General features: G+C 45.4%; 1 protein-coding gene across 12 annotated transcripts in view; it reads left to right on the forward strand.

The window, feature by feature from the left end:
* ABLIM1 (actin binding LIM protein 1) overlaps positions 1-3,531 on the forward strand; it is a 324,103-nt gene extending 320,572 nt beyond the window's left edge. For 11 of the 12 annotated variants that reach the window (XR_012905702.2, XR_012905697.2, XR_012905707.2 and 8 more), the window contains one exon: positions 236-316. Coding sequence is in view for 1 of the 12 variants with exons in the window: in XM_089780202.1 (XP_089636328.1) it covers positions 236-316; positions 2,286-2,399 (195 nt within the window). In the remaining 11 variants the exon portion in view is untranslated. Of the gene's footprint in view, positions 1-235; positions 317-2,285 lie in introns of those variants that run through there. The other variant, XM_089780202.1, reaches the window with a different exon arrangement.
* Positions 3,532-16,210: the final 12,679 nt, after the last annotated feature.

Here is a 16,210-nt window from a genome sequence, read left to right on the forward strand (position 1 = left end):
GTGCTGATGTGCATTGTACCTACGAAACGTGGTTGAGTTGGTTATGTTAGTGAGGGAGTATTTGTTCAAGACAGACTGGACTTCACTTTCAGGCAACTTAAATTAACTTTTTCTTATAGTTTTGTAATTTCCTTCTTTGAGCATTGTTTGTGTGGTTAGGTGAGGAATGCATGTACGTTCTTTTGTTTAGAATGTAAATTATATCTTTTTCCCCCTCCCTCTTATACACTCACAGATTTTTCCATATGAAATGCTCATGGTGACCAACAGAGGGCGAAATAAAATATTAAGGGATGTAGACAGAACCAGGCTTGAGGTAAGGAAGCAAGCTTCTAAACATACTTGCCAATTGAAGTTTATTGCTGTTCCTTATTTGAATGGCCATATGTAGAGATGTGGCCCTTGGTTAGAACCAAGAAGTCCTCTCACAAATGCCTAGTGTAGAAATGGAGATTTGTGAGGAGGAAGGATTCAGGTGGTGGTAGCAAAAGTGAAGGGTTAAGTACTATAGCAATTGCAAATCCGCAGTGAGGAATGACTATGAATGACTTAATTGACAGAGCTGTTCAAATATCCTTTGTATAATTTTGAGTAATTTGTATTTGCCCATCAATTGATGGGAATGCAGAAACTGGTAAAATGTTGTCCAGTAATCATAGGAACATGAGATCAGGTCTGGTATCGTGTCTTGGACAGTGGCTGGTTCCAGATGCCATGGCTGTTGGGGGTGCTGCAACACCCTTAGCTTGGGATGGTTTCCATCATAAGCAGGGTTTAGAGTTTGGTTCAAAGGCTCTCAGCATCCCTGCGATGCAAATTGTTGCAGACCCCCTGCCAGATGCTCTGGCAGAGCCAGGAACTCCAAAGTGCCCTGTTATGGAATTACCTGCCCACAGCAGAAGTTTCTTTCCAGCTCCTATTAGTGTTTGGCTTATGTCTAGAAGCATGAGGGTTATTTCTGTACTGCCACATAAAAATTGTTCATGAATGTGGGGTAAGGAAACTTGGGCAGTTGGGAGACAACAAACAGTGTGATGTTCTGGCTGCTTGTGGTTACGAAACCGGTCTCCTTGAAGGAGGCCACCAACATCCAGACAATATCACGGTTGTTTATATATGTTTCTAAAGGAATTAATCTGATCTATGGACTCATGCACAGGGGAGAGCATAATCCCCCAATTAGCACATTCTAAGCAGCCTCTGAGGGAGAAACAAATCATATCTTAGAATCACAGACTACTAGAACTCTTATAGGTCATTTTTTTCTAGACCATTACTGGAGAGTCTGAGACAGCATGACGAGGGGACATAGAATCATAGAATATTAGGACTAGAAGGGACCTTGAGAGGTCATCAAGTCCAGTCCCCTCCATTCATGGCAGGACCAAATACTGTCTAGAGCATCCCTGATAGTCATTTATCTACCCTGCTCTTAAATATCTCTACAGATGGGGATTCCACAACCTCCCTGGGCAATTTATTCCAGTGTTTGACTACCCTGACAGTTAGGAACTTTTTCCTAATGTCCAACCTAAACCTCCCTTGCTGCAGTTTAAGCCCATCGCTTCTTGTTCTATCATCAAAGGCCAAGATGAAAAAGTTCTCTCCCTCCTCCTTATGACACCCTTTTAGATACCTGACATGGCTAATGCTGATGAACCATAGCTTCCATACCTTTCCCATCCCCAACACATGCACTGCATGCTGCTACACATACCAGCTAGCCCAGCTTATTGCTATGAAAGAAAGGCAATCCTTATGAAAACTTCCCCTTTATTGCTCTGTAATTCCCATTCTTAAATGGAAATAATACCTATGCCACAAAAGTGAGCTGAGAAGCCTAATTAACAGGACACAATGAAGCCCAGTGGGTAGTGCACCTGACTAGGGTTCAGGAGACCTGGGTTCAGTTCTGGGCTCTGTCACTGGCTGGGTCATTAGGCAGTCACAGGCATCACTTTTCTGTGCCTCAGTTTCCCCAGCTGTGTAATGGAGATGATACTGAAAAGCGCTTGGGGTCCTACTGGGGAAATCACTATATAAGATGTGGTGATACTGATTCATTGGTGGTGCATTTTGGGAGCTTTGTTAGCGCTCTTTCAGTCTGTGACCCTGGATCTTTAATCGTGTCCCTGTGACTAGCACTGGAGCTGCTTGCCAACTAACCCTAGCTCCCGGAGACTGCTGCTGTGCTTTGGAAGGAAAATCCTTCATAATCCCATTCTCCATTTGCCTCCCCTTGGTTGTGACTGACTCACTGACTCTGCTTTTCTCCCTTTCTCCAGCGCCACTTAGCACCAGAAGTTTTTCAAGAAATATTTGGCATGACAATACAAGAGTTTGACAAGTTACCTCTTTGGAGACGCAATGACATGAAGAAGAAAGCTAAACTCTTTTAATTTCACTCTACATCTATACCCCTGTAAAAAAAAACTGCATAGGATATTATATTATGAAGTCCAAATTCTCTTTGGAGAACAACTTACTCATCCACCTAAAAGGGAAAATCTAACACAGGCACCTATATTGATAGCAGTTGGGCCAAGATGAACATTTGCCACTGGGGTAAAAATTTCTGTGTTCAGAAACTTGATGGTAGTTTTCACATGTGTAAACTTTTTACATGTTGTATACATGATAGAAAGCAGCTCTTTTCTTCTCCCTCAAGAATATTCCCTTTATTTTTGTCCATAATATGACAGACTCTATTGCTAGATCCAGGAAGTGCTCTTAAGCTGCCTAGTAGAATGAAAGAATTGTAATCACATCAAGAAGTGAATATATATGTATATATATTCTGTAGTATACTCATATGGCAAAATTTAATTCTTTTTGCAAAACCATGTCTTAACTGGCACTGTTTTAAAACAGAATCTTTTTTGTCTTCTGAAAGAATGAGGCAGACAGTTTGCTCTGTTCTGGTGCATACCAACCAAATTATTGGAAAACAAATCCCCCACTTGTACCACATCTATGCTAGGATATCAATAGTGGATTGCTGTGTATGTTTTCAGATCTTTCCTCCTCCACACTTTCTGCTTCAATTCACATGGCAGGCTTCACCAGTTGTTTAAGTCAAGGGAATGGTGGAGGAGTGGAAGTTTTCTTGTTTAGTCTAAGGTTTTGGGGAAAGTGGTGGGTGGAGGGAGTGAAAGGATTAAAGGGAAAATCTTCTCAAATATGCCCTGGTGCACACCCACGGACTTTGGGGCAAATTCCCTGCTGGTGAAAATTGGCTCAGCTGCACTGAGTTACATCAGCAGAGAATTTTTTTTCCTGGGTGGGCAGACATGCAATTTAATCCCTCTTCTGTGTGAAATAGCTCTCCCTTGCACTGTGATCTCACAACTGGCTCGTTGGTTAAATCACTGTTGCAGTAAGACATTGACGATACTGGGCAGCATATCAAGTTGAGCATTTTTTTTTGTTGTTGCTTGTGGTTAACGAGTTTTCACTCATGCTTTGAAAAGAAGGTTTGGAATTTGTTTGTCTTTCTTTAGATGCTACAAAGATGCAGTCTTGGTATTTTGAGTTTTTGTTGTTTTTTTCCATTGTGCCTGGCACGGTTTGTAGGGAGGGGAAGGGTTTTTTTCATGAGTTACACTCATAACTGCTTGCATTCTTTTCCTACTGTGCTCCAAAGTGTGAGGCTTGCCTATATATAACGTCACTGCTTGGACATGAAGAACACATTAACTTCTTTGAAGCTAGCTTAGCTGCTGAAAGGTCCATCTCTTCTCCTCATTGGGACTGAACTGCTAATGTATCCATCTCTTTTATGGGAGCACTAGTCTACAGAGGGATGTCAAGATTTTCCTTTTAGAATTGATATAGTCACCATGGGAGAGACCAGAGCCCTTCATGTTTTCTGTTCCGGAGAAGGAGGTGGTGGCCAAAGTCATGCAGGAGACACGAGATTCTGGATCATTGTACTGAATTCTACCCTTCTACTCCAGCAGGATTGCGTGCTGTCCTATAATCATCTCAGTGTGCCGAATTAACCAAACCACGTTTTCCCACTGCAGTCCCAGAGAAGCCTAATCCAACAGAGCCCGTGCTGTTCCCCTGAAGAGATCTGAGCAAAGAGTTCAGTATCTGGCGGACAGCCCAGGGGGTCCATACTGCCTGCATGCTGGAGAGCACAGCCAGGGTAAAAGGATGGTGCAGACCACGGGATGAGCTGTTGGAGGCGCTACCATGTCTCACCAGCAGCCATTACCTCTAACGAAGCAAGAGCACGGAAGTTCAGTGAACAGTGCAACTTGGGCCCAAATGAATCCCTGGGGTAATTCCAGTGACTTCAGTGGGGTTGCAGCAAGAGTCACGTCTGTGTGGTGTTGTGCTTCATGTTTCATCACAAGCGGAACACACATTTCTAAATTATAATGAACAAGCACATGGGGGTGTAACTGCTGAGCTGTGAGATGCAAATCTGGATAACCAGTGAAACCAAACACAGCATACTTAAGGGGCAAACATCTTCTGATTAAATTTGGCAGGGTTGGGACTTGCTGAAATGTGCTGTTTGCTTCTTGCAGATTATGGCTGCATTTCAACCTGGATATCAATCGGGTGTCAGTTTAAAAAACAATCCTGAAAGCATGTAGGCCCCAAACCTGCAGAGGAATACACACGAACAGCATGTGACAGATCCTTGTGAACAGTTATTTTGGTGATCAATCTACATCTTTTTTCCAAGTTATAATTTTCCAGTTTGTGGTATAGAAAAAATTGCAAGCTTGCAAACCATGTGGCTCAGCTCCCTCCATTTATAAATGTATTATTAAACATTTCTACAACAGACTAAGGAAGATTATCCAGTGGAAGAGTTGAAAAACAGCATTTGAATTTCAAAATGTCTGACTTTCAGGTTAGATTGTACCTATTTGTTACCAGTTTTGACCTATTGTCACTATCCCTGCCTAGAAAGAAATGAAAGAAGACAATTTAGAGGCCCAGACATCTCAGCAAACTCCTGAAAAGGAGCACCGATGATAAAGACACTGATGTCATTGTCCTTCACAACCGGGGGTTTCCCCAGTACTAAGAAATACATGGGGCTGTTCAGGAAAGTTAGGATGAATCAAATAAAAGTGTGAAATTAAAGCATGTTAATTACAGAAGAAACCAGTGCTCATTGTAGCTAAATTCTCCACTCCTGTTGACTAAGGCAACTGCTTCACCTCACATCTTTAGCTATTTGTCGTCTTAACTTTCTTGAGTGTCCCCCTGCACACAAGTCCTAGAGATCCCATGTCTTTCAGAATCACTACTGCAGCCTTGGGGCCTGTTTTCTCCAGTGAGCTATTAATTCTCACCACAAATTTTTCTACTCTCATGTCAGCCAGAGGAGGCAAGTAAACAGAGACATCGCCCCAGGGAAATGCTTCTTAGTTTGTGAATCATTTCCCTAGCACCACTCCCATATGCTGTTGGTTTTGGATCTAACTTCAAGATGTAGGTAAAAATTCCCCTTCCTTCTTCAACTTCCCTGCAGATATGCTGCTCTTCACATAGGTTCCCATTTGCAGATATGAATGCATATTTGAAGTACGCAGACACCTGATTGCTGATATGCTCACATGCTCTGAGTGCAAACTAATGCAAGGCCAGGGTGGAAGTCGGTGCAGAATTTGGTTATAGGCACTTCTTTTTTGAAAATGCTACCCCTTATTCACTGCTATTCATTCAGGTGTGCGGCACCCATCCCAGCAATGATGAGGTTGCTGAGGAATGCTGTGCCATATGAATCAATAATTTGACTTAGGGTATGTCTACACTACAGCGCTAGTTCGAACTAACTTAGTTCGAATTAGTTAATTCGAACTAAGCTAGTTCGAACTAACGCATCTAGAACTAAAAACTAGTTCGAACTAGCGTTTTGCTAGTTCGAACTAGTAAGTCCACATTGAGTGGACTCTGAACAGGGCTTAATGATGGCCGGAAGCAGTGCCGGCAGGGCATAAAAGGAGGACTTAGAGCATGGAGATACTGTCTCAGGCTAGCCGAGGGCTGCGCTTAAAGGGTCCCGACCCCCACCCCGGACACACAGTTCTAAGGGGTGCCCCGCTTGCAAAGAAGTTCTGGCTTGGAGTGCCCTGAGTGCCCACACTGGGCACATCACACCACTCGGCCATCAGCCCGGCTGCACTTGCCGCAGGCTGCCATCTGGGGAGAGGGAGTAATTGGGGGGCTGCAGGAGAGCTTCCACCCCCAGAAGCCCGCAGAGCCAGCCCAGTCCTCCCCATCGGGGGCTCGTACCCCATTCCTCCCTCACCTCCTTCCACTTGCCCTTCCCTAGCCCCCCTTCTTATTGATGTACAAAATAAAGATAACGTTTCTTCCAACATTGACTCTGTCTTTATTGAAAAAAACTGGGGGAGACTGGGAAAAGGAGGTGGGAGAGGGGAAGAGAAAGGCTGGGAGAGGGGAGGGCAACTAACATGATCAGGGGTTGGGAACAGGTCCCAGATGAAGAGAGGCTACAGAGACTGGGACTGTTCAGCTTAGAAAAGAGGAGACGGAGGGGGGACAGGATAGAGGTCTCTAAAAGCAGGGGTTGGGTGGAGAGGGTGCATTCAGAAAAGTTCTTCATGAGTTCCCATAAAGAAGGACTAGAGGACACCGAAGGAAAGGAATGGGTAGCAGGCTTCAAACTAGTAAGAGAAAGTTGTTGTTGTTCACAAAGCAAATAGTTAACCTGTGGAACTCCTTGCTGCAGGAGGCTGTGAAGGCTACAACTAGAACAGAGTTGAAAGGGAAGTGAGATCAAGTGATGGAGGTTGGGTCCATGGAGTCCTATTAGCCAGAGGGTAGGAGTGGTGTCCCTGCCCAAAGTTTGTGGAAGGCTGGAGAGGGATGGCACGAGACAAATGGCTTGGTCATTGTCTTCGGTCCATCCCCTCCAGGGTCCCTAGGGTTGGCCGCTGTTGGCAGACAGGCTACTGGGCTAGATGGACCTTTGGTCTGACCCAGGACGGCCATTGTAAGCTCAGGGCTCAGTGTCGGGGGTCTCAGTGGACCCCCTTGATTTTCATGCACACCTGGTCCTGGGTGGCCAGGCTGGCAGCTCTCCTGCCCTAGCCGGCCACTTTCCTGTGCCTAGTGCGGAGATCGTGGACGAGGTCCACGATGTCCGCACTAGCCCAGGAAGGTGCCCGCCTCTTGCGGTCCAGGGCAAGCTCCCGGGAGCCGCCAGCCTGGTCCCGGCAAGAGGGGGTGGGCTGGGAGGCATCGGGTGGGTGGCTCTGTGCCGTGCCAGGTGCAGGGTCTGCTAGCTGGGTGCTGGCAGGCTTGCACCTGGCACGGGCACCGTAGCCAGCCTGTGCCCCTTTAAGGGGTCCGGGGCCGGGAGGGGGGCATAGAGTTTCCCTGGTGTTGGCCAGAGTGGCCACCAGGGAAACCTGGGGAGGGCTAGCCTCCCACTAGTTCGAACTAAAGGGCTACACAGCCCTTAGTTCGAACTAGCTAGTTCGAACTAGGCGTTAGTCCTCGTAAAATGAGGTTTACCTAGTTCGAACTAAGCGCTCCGCTAGTTCGATTCAAATTCGAACTAGCGAAGCGCTAGTGTAGCGCATAGGAAAGTTAGTTCGAACTAACGTCCGTTAGTTCGAACTAACTTTCTAGTGTAGACATACCCTTACTGTTTTTGTCCCCCCGCCATCAACTAAGAGACAGAAAAAGGATTTTTATATAAATTAGAAAGAATCATAGAATCCTAGAACTGAAAGGGAGCTCAAGAGGTCATCAAGTCCAGTCCCCTGCCCCCACTATAGGACCAATCACGATAGATCATCCCTGACAGGTGTCTTTCTAACCTGCTCTTAAATGTCTCCAGTGATGGAGATTCCACGACCTCTGTAGGCAATTTATTCTTGTGTTTCACCACCCTGACAGTTAGGAAGTTTTTCCTAATGTCCAACCTAAACCTCCATTGCTGCAATTTAAGCCCAAAGCTTCTTGTCCTATCTTCCGTCACCAAGCAATTCTGTGTCAGATAAGGAAGACTTGACCAGTCCAATGACAATGGGCTATTGTAAGTGAATTCATTTAAACTCTGGCTGGAAAATACACTATATCTTCTTTGCATGTCTTCTTTGCATGCATCATGTCTTCTTTGCATGTTTTAGGATTCAGCTGGTAACAGGAAGGATAGATTTGAAAGTTTTTAGACTTGTCCAATACACTCAACTTCCCACTGAAATAATGAAACATGAAACATTTTTTCCTTTTAAAACATGTTTGAGGAGCTTCATTATATTATTCTGCCTGCCTTAGCAAATAACACCTTCATCCTAATGGCATTTAAAAGAGATTGGAGACTATCAAACATTTTAAAGGTTGTCTAGCAAGAATACATATGTGTTCTCAGTTTCTGGTTAGTAGCTACTCCTGGAATATGCTTTATGGTGACTTGTAAACTCAGATCAGCTGCTGTATGCTGTCAAAGGGGGCTGGAAAAGTGATGAGAGAATTATCAGTTTTACAAGGTGTAAAAATTTGTATTGTGATTCCAATCATGTTCTTGTTTCTTCCTGGCAGGAATGGGCTGTCTTTCCTTTGATGTTTGCCTGTTTCAAAGTTTAGCTCGGTCTGGTGGTGAAGGTTTTGTCATCCTTTCCCCATTCGTAGGCTTACCTTGGAAAGCCACCTTCAGCCAGCAGTTCCAAAAGTCCTATTATTGAGGAATAATCTGAAAAGATTAATTAAACTTGCATTAGTCACCATTCTTTGAAGCCAAATCCATTCATAAGCAGTTGTCCCTCTCAAGGAGTTTACACTGTGACCAGTTTTAAAGCTGAAGTTAATCTTTCCAAAGAGAGAACTATTTTTTTTCTGTTATAAATATCGCAGGGATGCCTTGGGGGTGGAGAGTGGGTCTGGGTCATCCAGGTTAGAATCATAGGCTCCTAGGGCTGGAAGAGACCTCAGGAGGTCATTGAGTCCAGGACCAATCCCAACTAAATCATCTCAGCCAGGACTTTGTCAAGCCCAGACAAAAATCTCTAGGGATGGAGATTCCACCACTTAACTTCTAGGGATGGAGGTTCCTCTAGAACTCCTCAGAGGTGAATTTAAAGTGCTTAAGAGGAAAAAAATGTCAGGTCAACCAATCTCTTTGAAGTCACTGGAGTCATGGATAAATGTAAATCTGAACAAGTGTAAATCAGGAGTATGTCTACTGAAGTCAGTGGAGATAAACTGATGTAAAAAGTGACTGCCGAATCAGACCCCAGAGAGAAAGAGAGGACCGCACTCAGCACTGGCTGGATTATATCCCAAAGACCTAATACTGAGTAATCCTGAGCACCTGTAGCTCCCATTGACTTCCGTGGAAGCTGGGAATACTCAGCACTTGTAAAGGATGGGCTTTAGGATAGAGGAGTATGTAATGAATGAAAAATCATTTCTCTTCCTCCTTTTCTCCTCTTCCATCTCTATTGACACTCTTTCAGGGTTTCTTTGTGGGGGGAGGGGTGGTTCGTTTTCTTGTTCTGCTACGACACGCTCCACATGTTGGATGTTACTTTATATCCACTGAGAGAACCAGTCACAAGAAAATTCACCACACACCTATTTGCCTCATTGGAGGGGCCTGGGCAAGAAGCCGACCTGTCCTGGAGCCACAGTCATCTTTGTGCACCCCGATCCTGCAGTCAGCAGTCACTTAAGTAGCCCGAGAGCCACTGCACTGTTCACCCACGCAGACTTCATGGAACTGCTTAGGTAAACAAGGGCAGCAGGGTTCCCTGACGCATGCCAGGGAAGGCTGTTTAGATCTGGGGTACGGTCCTATGACAATGTAATGAGGAGCACAGAAAGTGTTACTGAGCTCTGTGATGCGAGAACATGCCTTTCTCCTTCCGTATGAAAACACCACCAGTAATTGGGTACAAGGCCCATAGTGGTTGGCAGCTGGTGTGGGTTTTGTCTTGAGATTCCCTTCCCCATCTTTTGTCTCCCAGTTACATTATAAGAGCCCCAGTGTTGTGCAAAGATTTGGACGTTCCAATTGCAAGCCCCCCTTGTCAGGCATCTGCCTGACACCGGCAAGCATATTCCTTTAAATGTAAGCACCAGTGCAGGAAGTAGAGGGATAATTGGCCATTAATATTATTGCCATTAAATACTTTATTTCCCAAAGGGCTTCTAACAAGGAAATGTATTTATGTTCATGACTTCCTAAAAATGTTCCTCCACACAAGAGAATATTGATACGGCGTGTTTTGTGAGGGTTATTTACTGAGATGAAGCAGTCCTTACTGTTTGCTCTGAAGGCAAACAGATATTTAATCTGCACAGTCTTGCAGAATATTTACAGGGGATGTATCAGACACAGCACGCAGGGCCAGATTTTCAAACGTATTTAGGTGCCTATTTTCTAAAGATGCAGAGAGGAATTGAAAGTCAATGGTAATTAGATGCCTATCTGGTTTAGGCACCTAAATGCCTTTGAAATGCTTTACAGATGGTTGGGGGTTTACGTTTTTTGGAGATAAAAAAGCTAGATTTCATTTTAAATTGGGAGGTTTCAGCAATGGGTTTTTTGTTTTGTGTTAGATTTCATTGTGTTTTCTCCCCTCCCTTCAGAAACCTAACAACCCCATCTTTTTGAAAGATTCTTTTTTCATTTGTGGGACAGTTCTGTTGCCGAGTCTTTCAGTAAAAGTGCTTTGATGTCTGTCTGTACAGCGAGTCCGCTTGTTTGCAAACTGAGAAGTTGACCTAGGTTGCTGTTCTGTACAATTACTGATTTCTCCACTTTCATATTGCAAGCAACACACATGGCACTCCTATGCCTCTATAATCTGCATCACTGTTGTACTCAAATCAAGTCAATGAATAAAGTTTTGTGCTTTATTCTAAAGGGGTGGATGCAAATTGTTTCATTCCCTTTTTTATTTATTTTTTCATGTTCATAGTATTTTATTAAAATTCTTTTTATAAAGATTTATAAAGCAGGATGTTTACTGAGGGGGAAAAAAACATACAGCTGAACAGATGGAGGCAGATGAAGTACAAAGGATATTTACTAGCCGTACAGTATTCAGGGTTTCCCATAAGAAAGTTACCATGCGTGCGTGCGCACACATGCACACACAGAGAACTAGTGGGAATTCAGAATTCAGTGCAGTTACTTTAGGGTTCAAAAGCATGCTAATAGCTGTAAAAGCACACAAACCGTAAAAATAAGACTGTTTTGTTGACTAATTACCCCATTTTTGCCTTGCAGCAAGATTGTTCAAACTTGTACGTTAAGCGATTCATCAAGATTCTTCTAACTATGACTCACTGAAGTCAATGGGACTTATCACATGCTTGACGAGAGGTTAGACGTATGCTTAAATGTGTCGCATCATGGCGGTCTTCAGTTTAACCTCCCATCTCTGAATAGGCTACATTCTTGGAAATAGGCAGTAGACGCTCTATAATGAGCATTATCCTGTTTAGCTGAATGATCCTAACACTGAGCAGCTGCAGCCCTACCTCATGTCAATGGCAGCTGTGGGGACTAAGTGCACCAGCTGGATTCTCAGCCCTTTCCACCCTGTGCCCAGCAGAGAAATGCTGCCAAAGAAAGCAAACAATTTTGGCATGGAAGTGCCATGTGAAGCTTCCAAGACTGTGTGTGTGTGTGCGCGTGCGTGCAGGCGCACGTGCAAATGGAAGTTACATGCAATTGTACTTCTCATGCTGTGCAGTTTAGGGCCTCCTACCAGGCCCGCCCTACCCCAGCTCTCTAGGTGAGCCACAGTAGAGCTGCCCTGAACTGATCTGAGCTTCCTATGGCACCTTGGCAGGGCAGCCAAAATGGGAGAGTTGCTATGTCCCTGTGGTTGCTATTTGAGGTCAACTCCTTAGCCGCCATAGCTGGATTGGGTGCTGGGGATGTGCATGTGGGTACGGAAAAACCCCTCTGCAAGTGTGGTTGTGAATAACAGCCCTAGAGTCCCCACTAAAGGGCACAGGAACTGATTTAGCTGCAGATCCTCCAACCTTCCTTCCACACATGCACACAAGATGTCAGCACTGTGCCCGTGGTGCAAGCCCTCTTCTGATGTCCCCCCAATCCTGTCTTCTCTCCCCTCCCTCACACATCACTTCTGCTGCCCAGGGAGTCTCCACAGCTGGGGCTGGGGGCCTATTAGAATTTAATTCCAACATGCCTTGCTACATGTGTGTAAGGTGCTGATCTCTCCCCTCCCCAGCCCCAGTTCGCTGTACAATTCGAACGGAGACTGTCCCTGTCCCAAAGAGCTTACAAGTTAAGTAAGGGCTGCCTATCGGCTTAAGCACCTTGCTGATCGAGACCCCCCTGTGTTTCACTTTGTACTTTCCATTTTGCAATCACTTCCTGCCCAGCCCTCAGACTATCAGAAATAAGTTGCCTGCTGCCTAATAACCTACATTTTCCCCTCTCATTTCAAGGACCAGAGCAGCAGGGTCTTGTGTGGAAACATTAACCCGGAGCAGTACAGGAAGTGTTGGTTGCTTGTGATATCTGCTACTGGGGCATTCACAAGAGCAGCTCAAACAAGGGCCTGCTGTAGGTACAAGAAAGAACAGCCTGTAGCAACCACAGTCCTCACCTCTCTTGGCCTGTTGTAGTAAGAGTACTAGTGGGATGGCTGTTCCTTTCTTAAAGGATAATACAAGATGGGAGTGATAGATGGGACAGGGCTATCACTAACAAGCCTGCCCCGCCATCAGGCTTAAGCAGCTGTCTTTGGATTTCAAATGGTAAATCAGAGGAGGGCAGTGTGGCGCACTCACAGACCAATCTAGGACTGGAGCCTGGTGCTGGAGTTGCCGAGACATCACCCGCCTTACGAGTGGGGAGCTACTGAGTCTCTCTGAGTTTCCAGACCTGCAGAGAAGAGGAGGTTTCTGTTCTCAGACAGCTGGCACCAGAGAGGGGTTTTCCTCTGCAGCCGCATGGGTGCTCTAAGCACCATCTCCTGCCACCTGAACCAAGAAGTGCCAGGGCTCGGGGCGATGGACAATGGCCCATTCTATGCCCCCATATTCAGAACATTCAGGTGGTCTGTGATCAGTGCTTAGAGACTGGTTTTGTTCTAGGCCTGGGTCCAACTGGCTATGTCAAACAGCCAGTGTTTCACAGCACTCTGCCTGTACTCACGATCAGGGAAGCTCAGCCCTTAAATGCACCGTCTCCAAATACCATGGCACCCACCCAGCCCAAGGTAGAGAGAAAGGTCCATGCACACAGCATCTACCCCCCAGGCAAATTCTGGGTGGATGTTCCGGAGGGGCACAAGGCTGTGTAAAGGGCTCCCCTGGCAGTAATGAGAGTGGGTGGAGGGCTCCCTAGGAACTCACCAGCAGTGCCTACCTGAGAGAGGTAGCACAGCCCACCTGGCTCCAGCTGCTTGTTGGGCTGTACCAGCAGGCCAAGAGCCCCCTGTTGAGTGGGCAGTTGCAGGCCTGTGCCTCTTCTGGGAGTAGGCCGCTGGAGCCTGGGCCAGCAGGGCCTCAGGAGAGATGCAGGTGATCTACCCACCAATGTAATAAAATAGCAGCACATATTTCAGTGGGACTATCCAGGGCAGCTGGGGACATAAATATCTTCACACACTACTGGACATGGCCTTTGGATGTTCATTAATCTATTCAGCTCATCAGTTCCATGTACGCGTCTATTCCATGTGTTACCAATGGATTTTTAGTCCCTCACCATATAAATATACGGAGACACAATCAAACAAAACATTTGTTAAATCCAGTCATCCCCACCCTGTACCTACCTCTATTAAAATAATCTTGGATTTCTAACCCCTGAGTAATGACTGTGGAATGCACAACATCTCACAGCCCAGCAAGGCATCTGGCTAGGAGAATCTTCATAGCATGTTAAAAATACCACTGTACATATATAAGAGCAAAATGAGTCAAATGTCAGTGCTAATTTGCTGTCACTCTTGAGACCACTTCCTCCCGCAAGAACAAACACAGGGCATCTCAAATAAGTCTCTCTGGACCTCAACAACATCCACAAATACTCATCCGCCACCAGAAAAAAATCTCTTGAAACACTCATGTAGCAAGAGTACAATATCCCCTTCGCCACCTTCCCCACCTACTCACCGTTGTTTTATTTCCTTTGCATTTCTGTGTATAGTTTGGGGAAAGGGTGGGAAATAAATGAAACTTCAATCCTGCTTGCTGTTTTCTATTATAAAAAGGGACCCTAGGGAAACATATTGACTGTTTTCTATGGCTCAGTGAGAGAGCGAGAGAGAATTTGCTTAAGGAGTGCCTGTTACAAATTGTTCTTTCACACACACTCTTATTTTCAAGGTTTTGCAAAGATCAGCCATCCAGCAGAGTTTAAACAGGAAGCTGACCATGTGTCCAAGGGGCCACTGAGTTTCAGATGGCTGCTGTGCCCAGTTTCCTTCATGAGCAACCTCAGATGATGATGATATAACTACCCATGTATGTATCTTGGGTCACAGGGTTTTAGCATCCATGTACTGCAGGAGCCCAAGGGTTTTGTAGAGAAGTTTGTGCACCTTGCTCAGATGGGAGCCCATAATTGAACGGTGGGCAGAACAATGTTGGGATCCACGTGACAGGTCGAATCCCCAATCTAGTAGGTGTCTGGTGCAGTGTTGAAAATTCCACCATCCCAGAGCAAAGGCTTGAGCCTTGTTGAAAGTGCACTTCTGGAGTATCAACAGCTTTGGCTATATAGTCCCACTATTAAAAGTGGCTATGTAAAAATTAGGGTTGTAAAAGTGTACATGTGTAAACCATTAACCGATGAGTCTGGGCTTGGTTAACAGTCACGGTTACATGCAGCTTTCTCCCCGCCCCCCCACCAGGCTGCTGCTGCATCAAAGGCAGCAATTTGGGGGAGCAGGCAGAAGCCAGTATGCACAGGACGTTGGCTTTTAAGCCAGTTCCCTGCTTGTACCAGCTCCTCCAGAGCTGTGTGCCTCCCCTCCCCATCCTGCGCTGTTGCCTCTGTATCAGAGGTAGAGGTGGGGAGGGGCAGGCAGGAGTTTAAAAGCCGACTCCCCTTGAGCACTAGCTCCTGCCTGCCTCTCTCCCTGCATTGCTGCCTCTAATACAGAGGCAGCAGCAAGGGGGAGGCAGGTGCCTCCCTAGGAGCTGTCTCCCCCCATGTAAAGGTGTAACTGCTGAAATTTTCAGTTGTTACACATTTATCTTAATAAACACATTTTAATATATCTAGTAAAAATGGTGTCGTCTTACACTCCACATCTTAAAAAATCCACTGGTAAGGGAACCAGGTGCTGCTGTGGGAGGGCCGTCTACTGATAGAAAAGATGTCAGTTTCCTTAGCTGTAAAATGGGTATATTGCTAAACAAAACAAAAACAAAATCGCACAAATCTTAAGTCAATTTTACTCATAGTAGCAAGACTCCTGTCAAATACAGTCATTATAAACAGCCTCTCATCCAAGTCTAAGTCTACATTAGAAAGCTTGAACAGTACCCCTTTCCTTCTGTTAGATCTTTCCCTGCATCCATGCTTGGTTTGGACCCCAAATTCCCACATTTCCCGGAAAAGCAATGCCACGTCCAAGGAATTTCGAAAAAGCAGATGCACTCGTTCGCCATCCCTGTAATCCTCGTTTCAAGAGAAAAGCAGAAAAAGACATGCAAATTGCAATTTGCGTATCTTTTTCCGACTTGTCTTTGTAGTCTAGACGTAGCCTAGCTAATACAACCTGGTGCTGCATATAGCGCCATCACAGGCAGCCACGTGTGAATTGTGCTGCCAAAATAGTTTTGCTGGCAGCACTATGCTTTTGGCCAGTAAAATTTTCTAAGGTACTCAAGTCCCAGCTTTCTTCTGAACAAATCTACAACTTACAGTGCTTAGAATGCCAGTGGGTGCCAGTTGCCTTTTGAAGAGGGCCCCTACACTGGGCACCAGGAGAGCTGGGGTTCTAATCCTGATTCTGCTACAGAGGTGCTCGGAAAGTTACTTTGCTTCTCTATGTTTCTCCTTCCACTCCCACCCTTGGACTCTTCTCTGTTTAGCATGTAAGCGCTTTGGAGCCGGGCACTCTCTAATGGATCAAAAATGTCTATATTACAAGCAATTTCAAAAAACAGCTGGAGAGAGAAGCTGTGAAACTTGCCTTCATTTGCAAATCTGACACCTGTAATCAAGGTTTGAACAAAGACATGAACTGGATAGGCCGCTACATTCCAC

This window comes from Pelodiscus sinensis, chromosome 8 (assembly GCF_052426305.1).
Source record: "Pelodiscus sinensis isolate ZL-2025 chromosome 8, ASM5242630v1, whole genome shotgun sequence".
Lineage (NCBI taxonomy): Eukaryota > Metazoa > Chordata > Testudines > Trionychidae > Pelodiscus > Pelodiscus sinensis.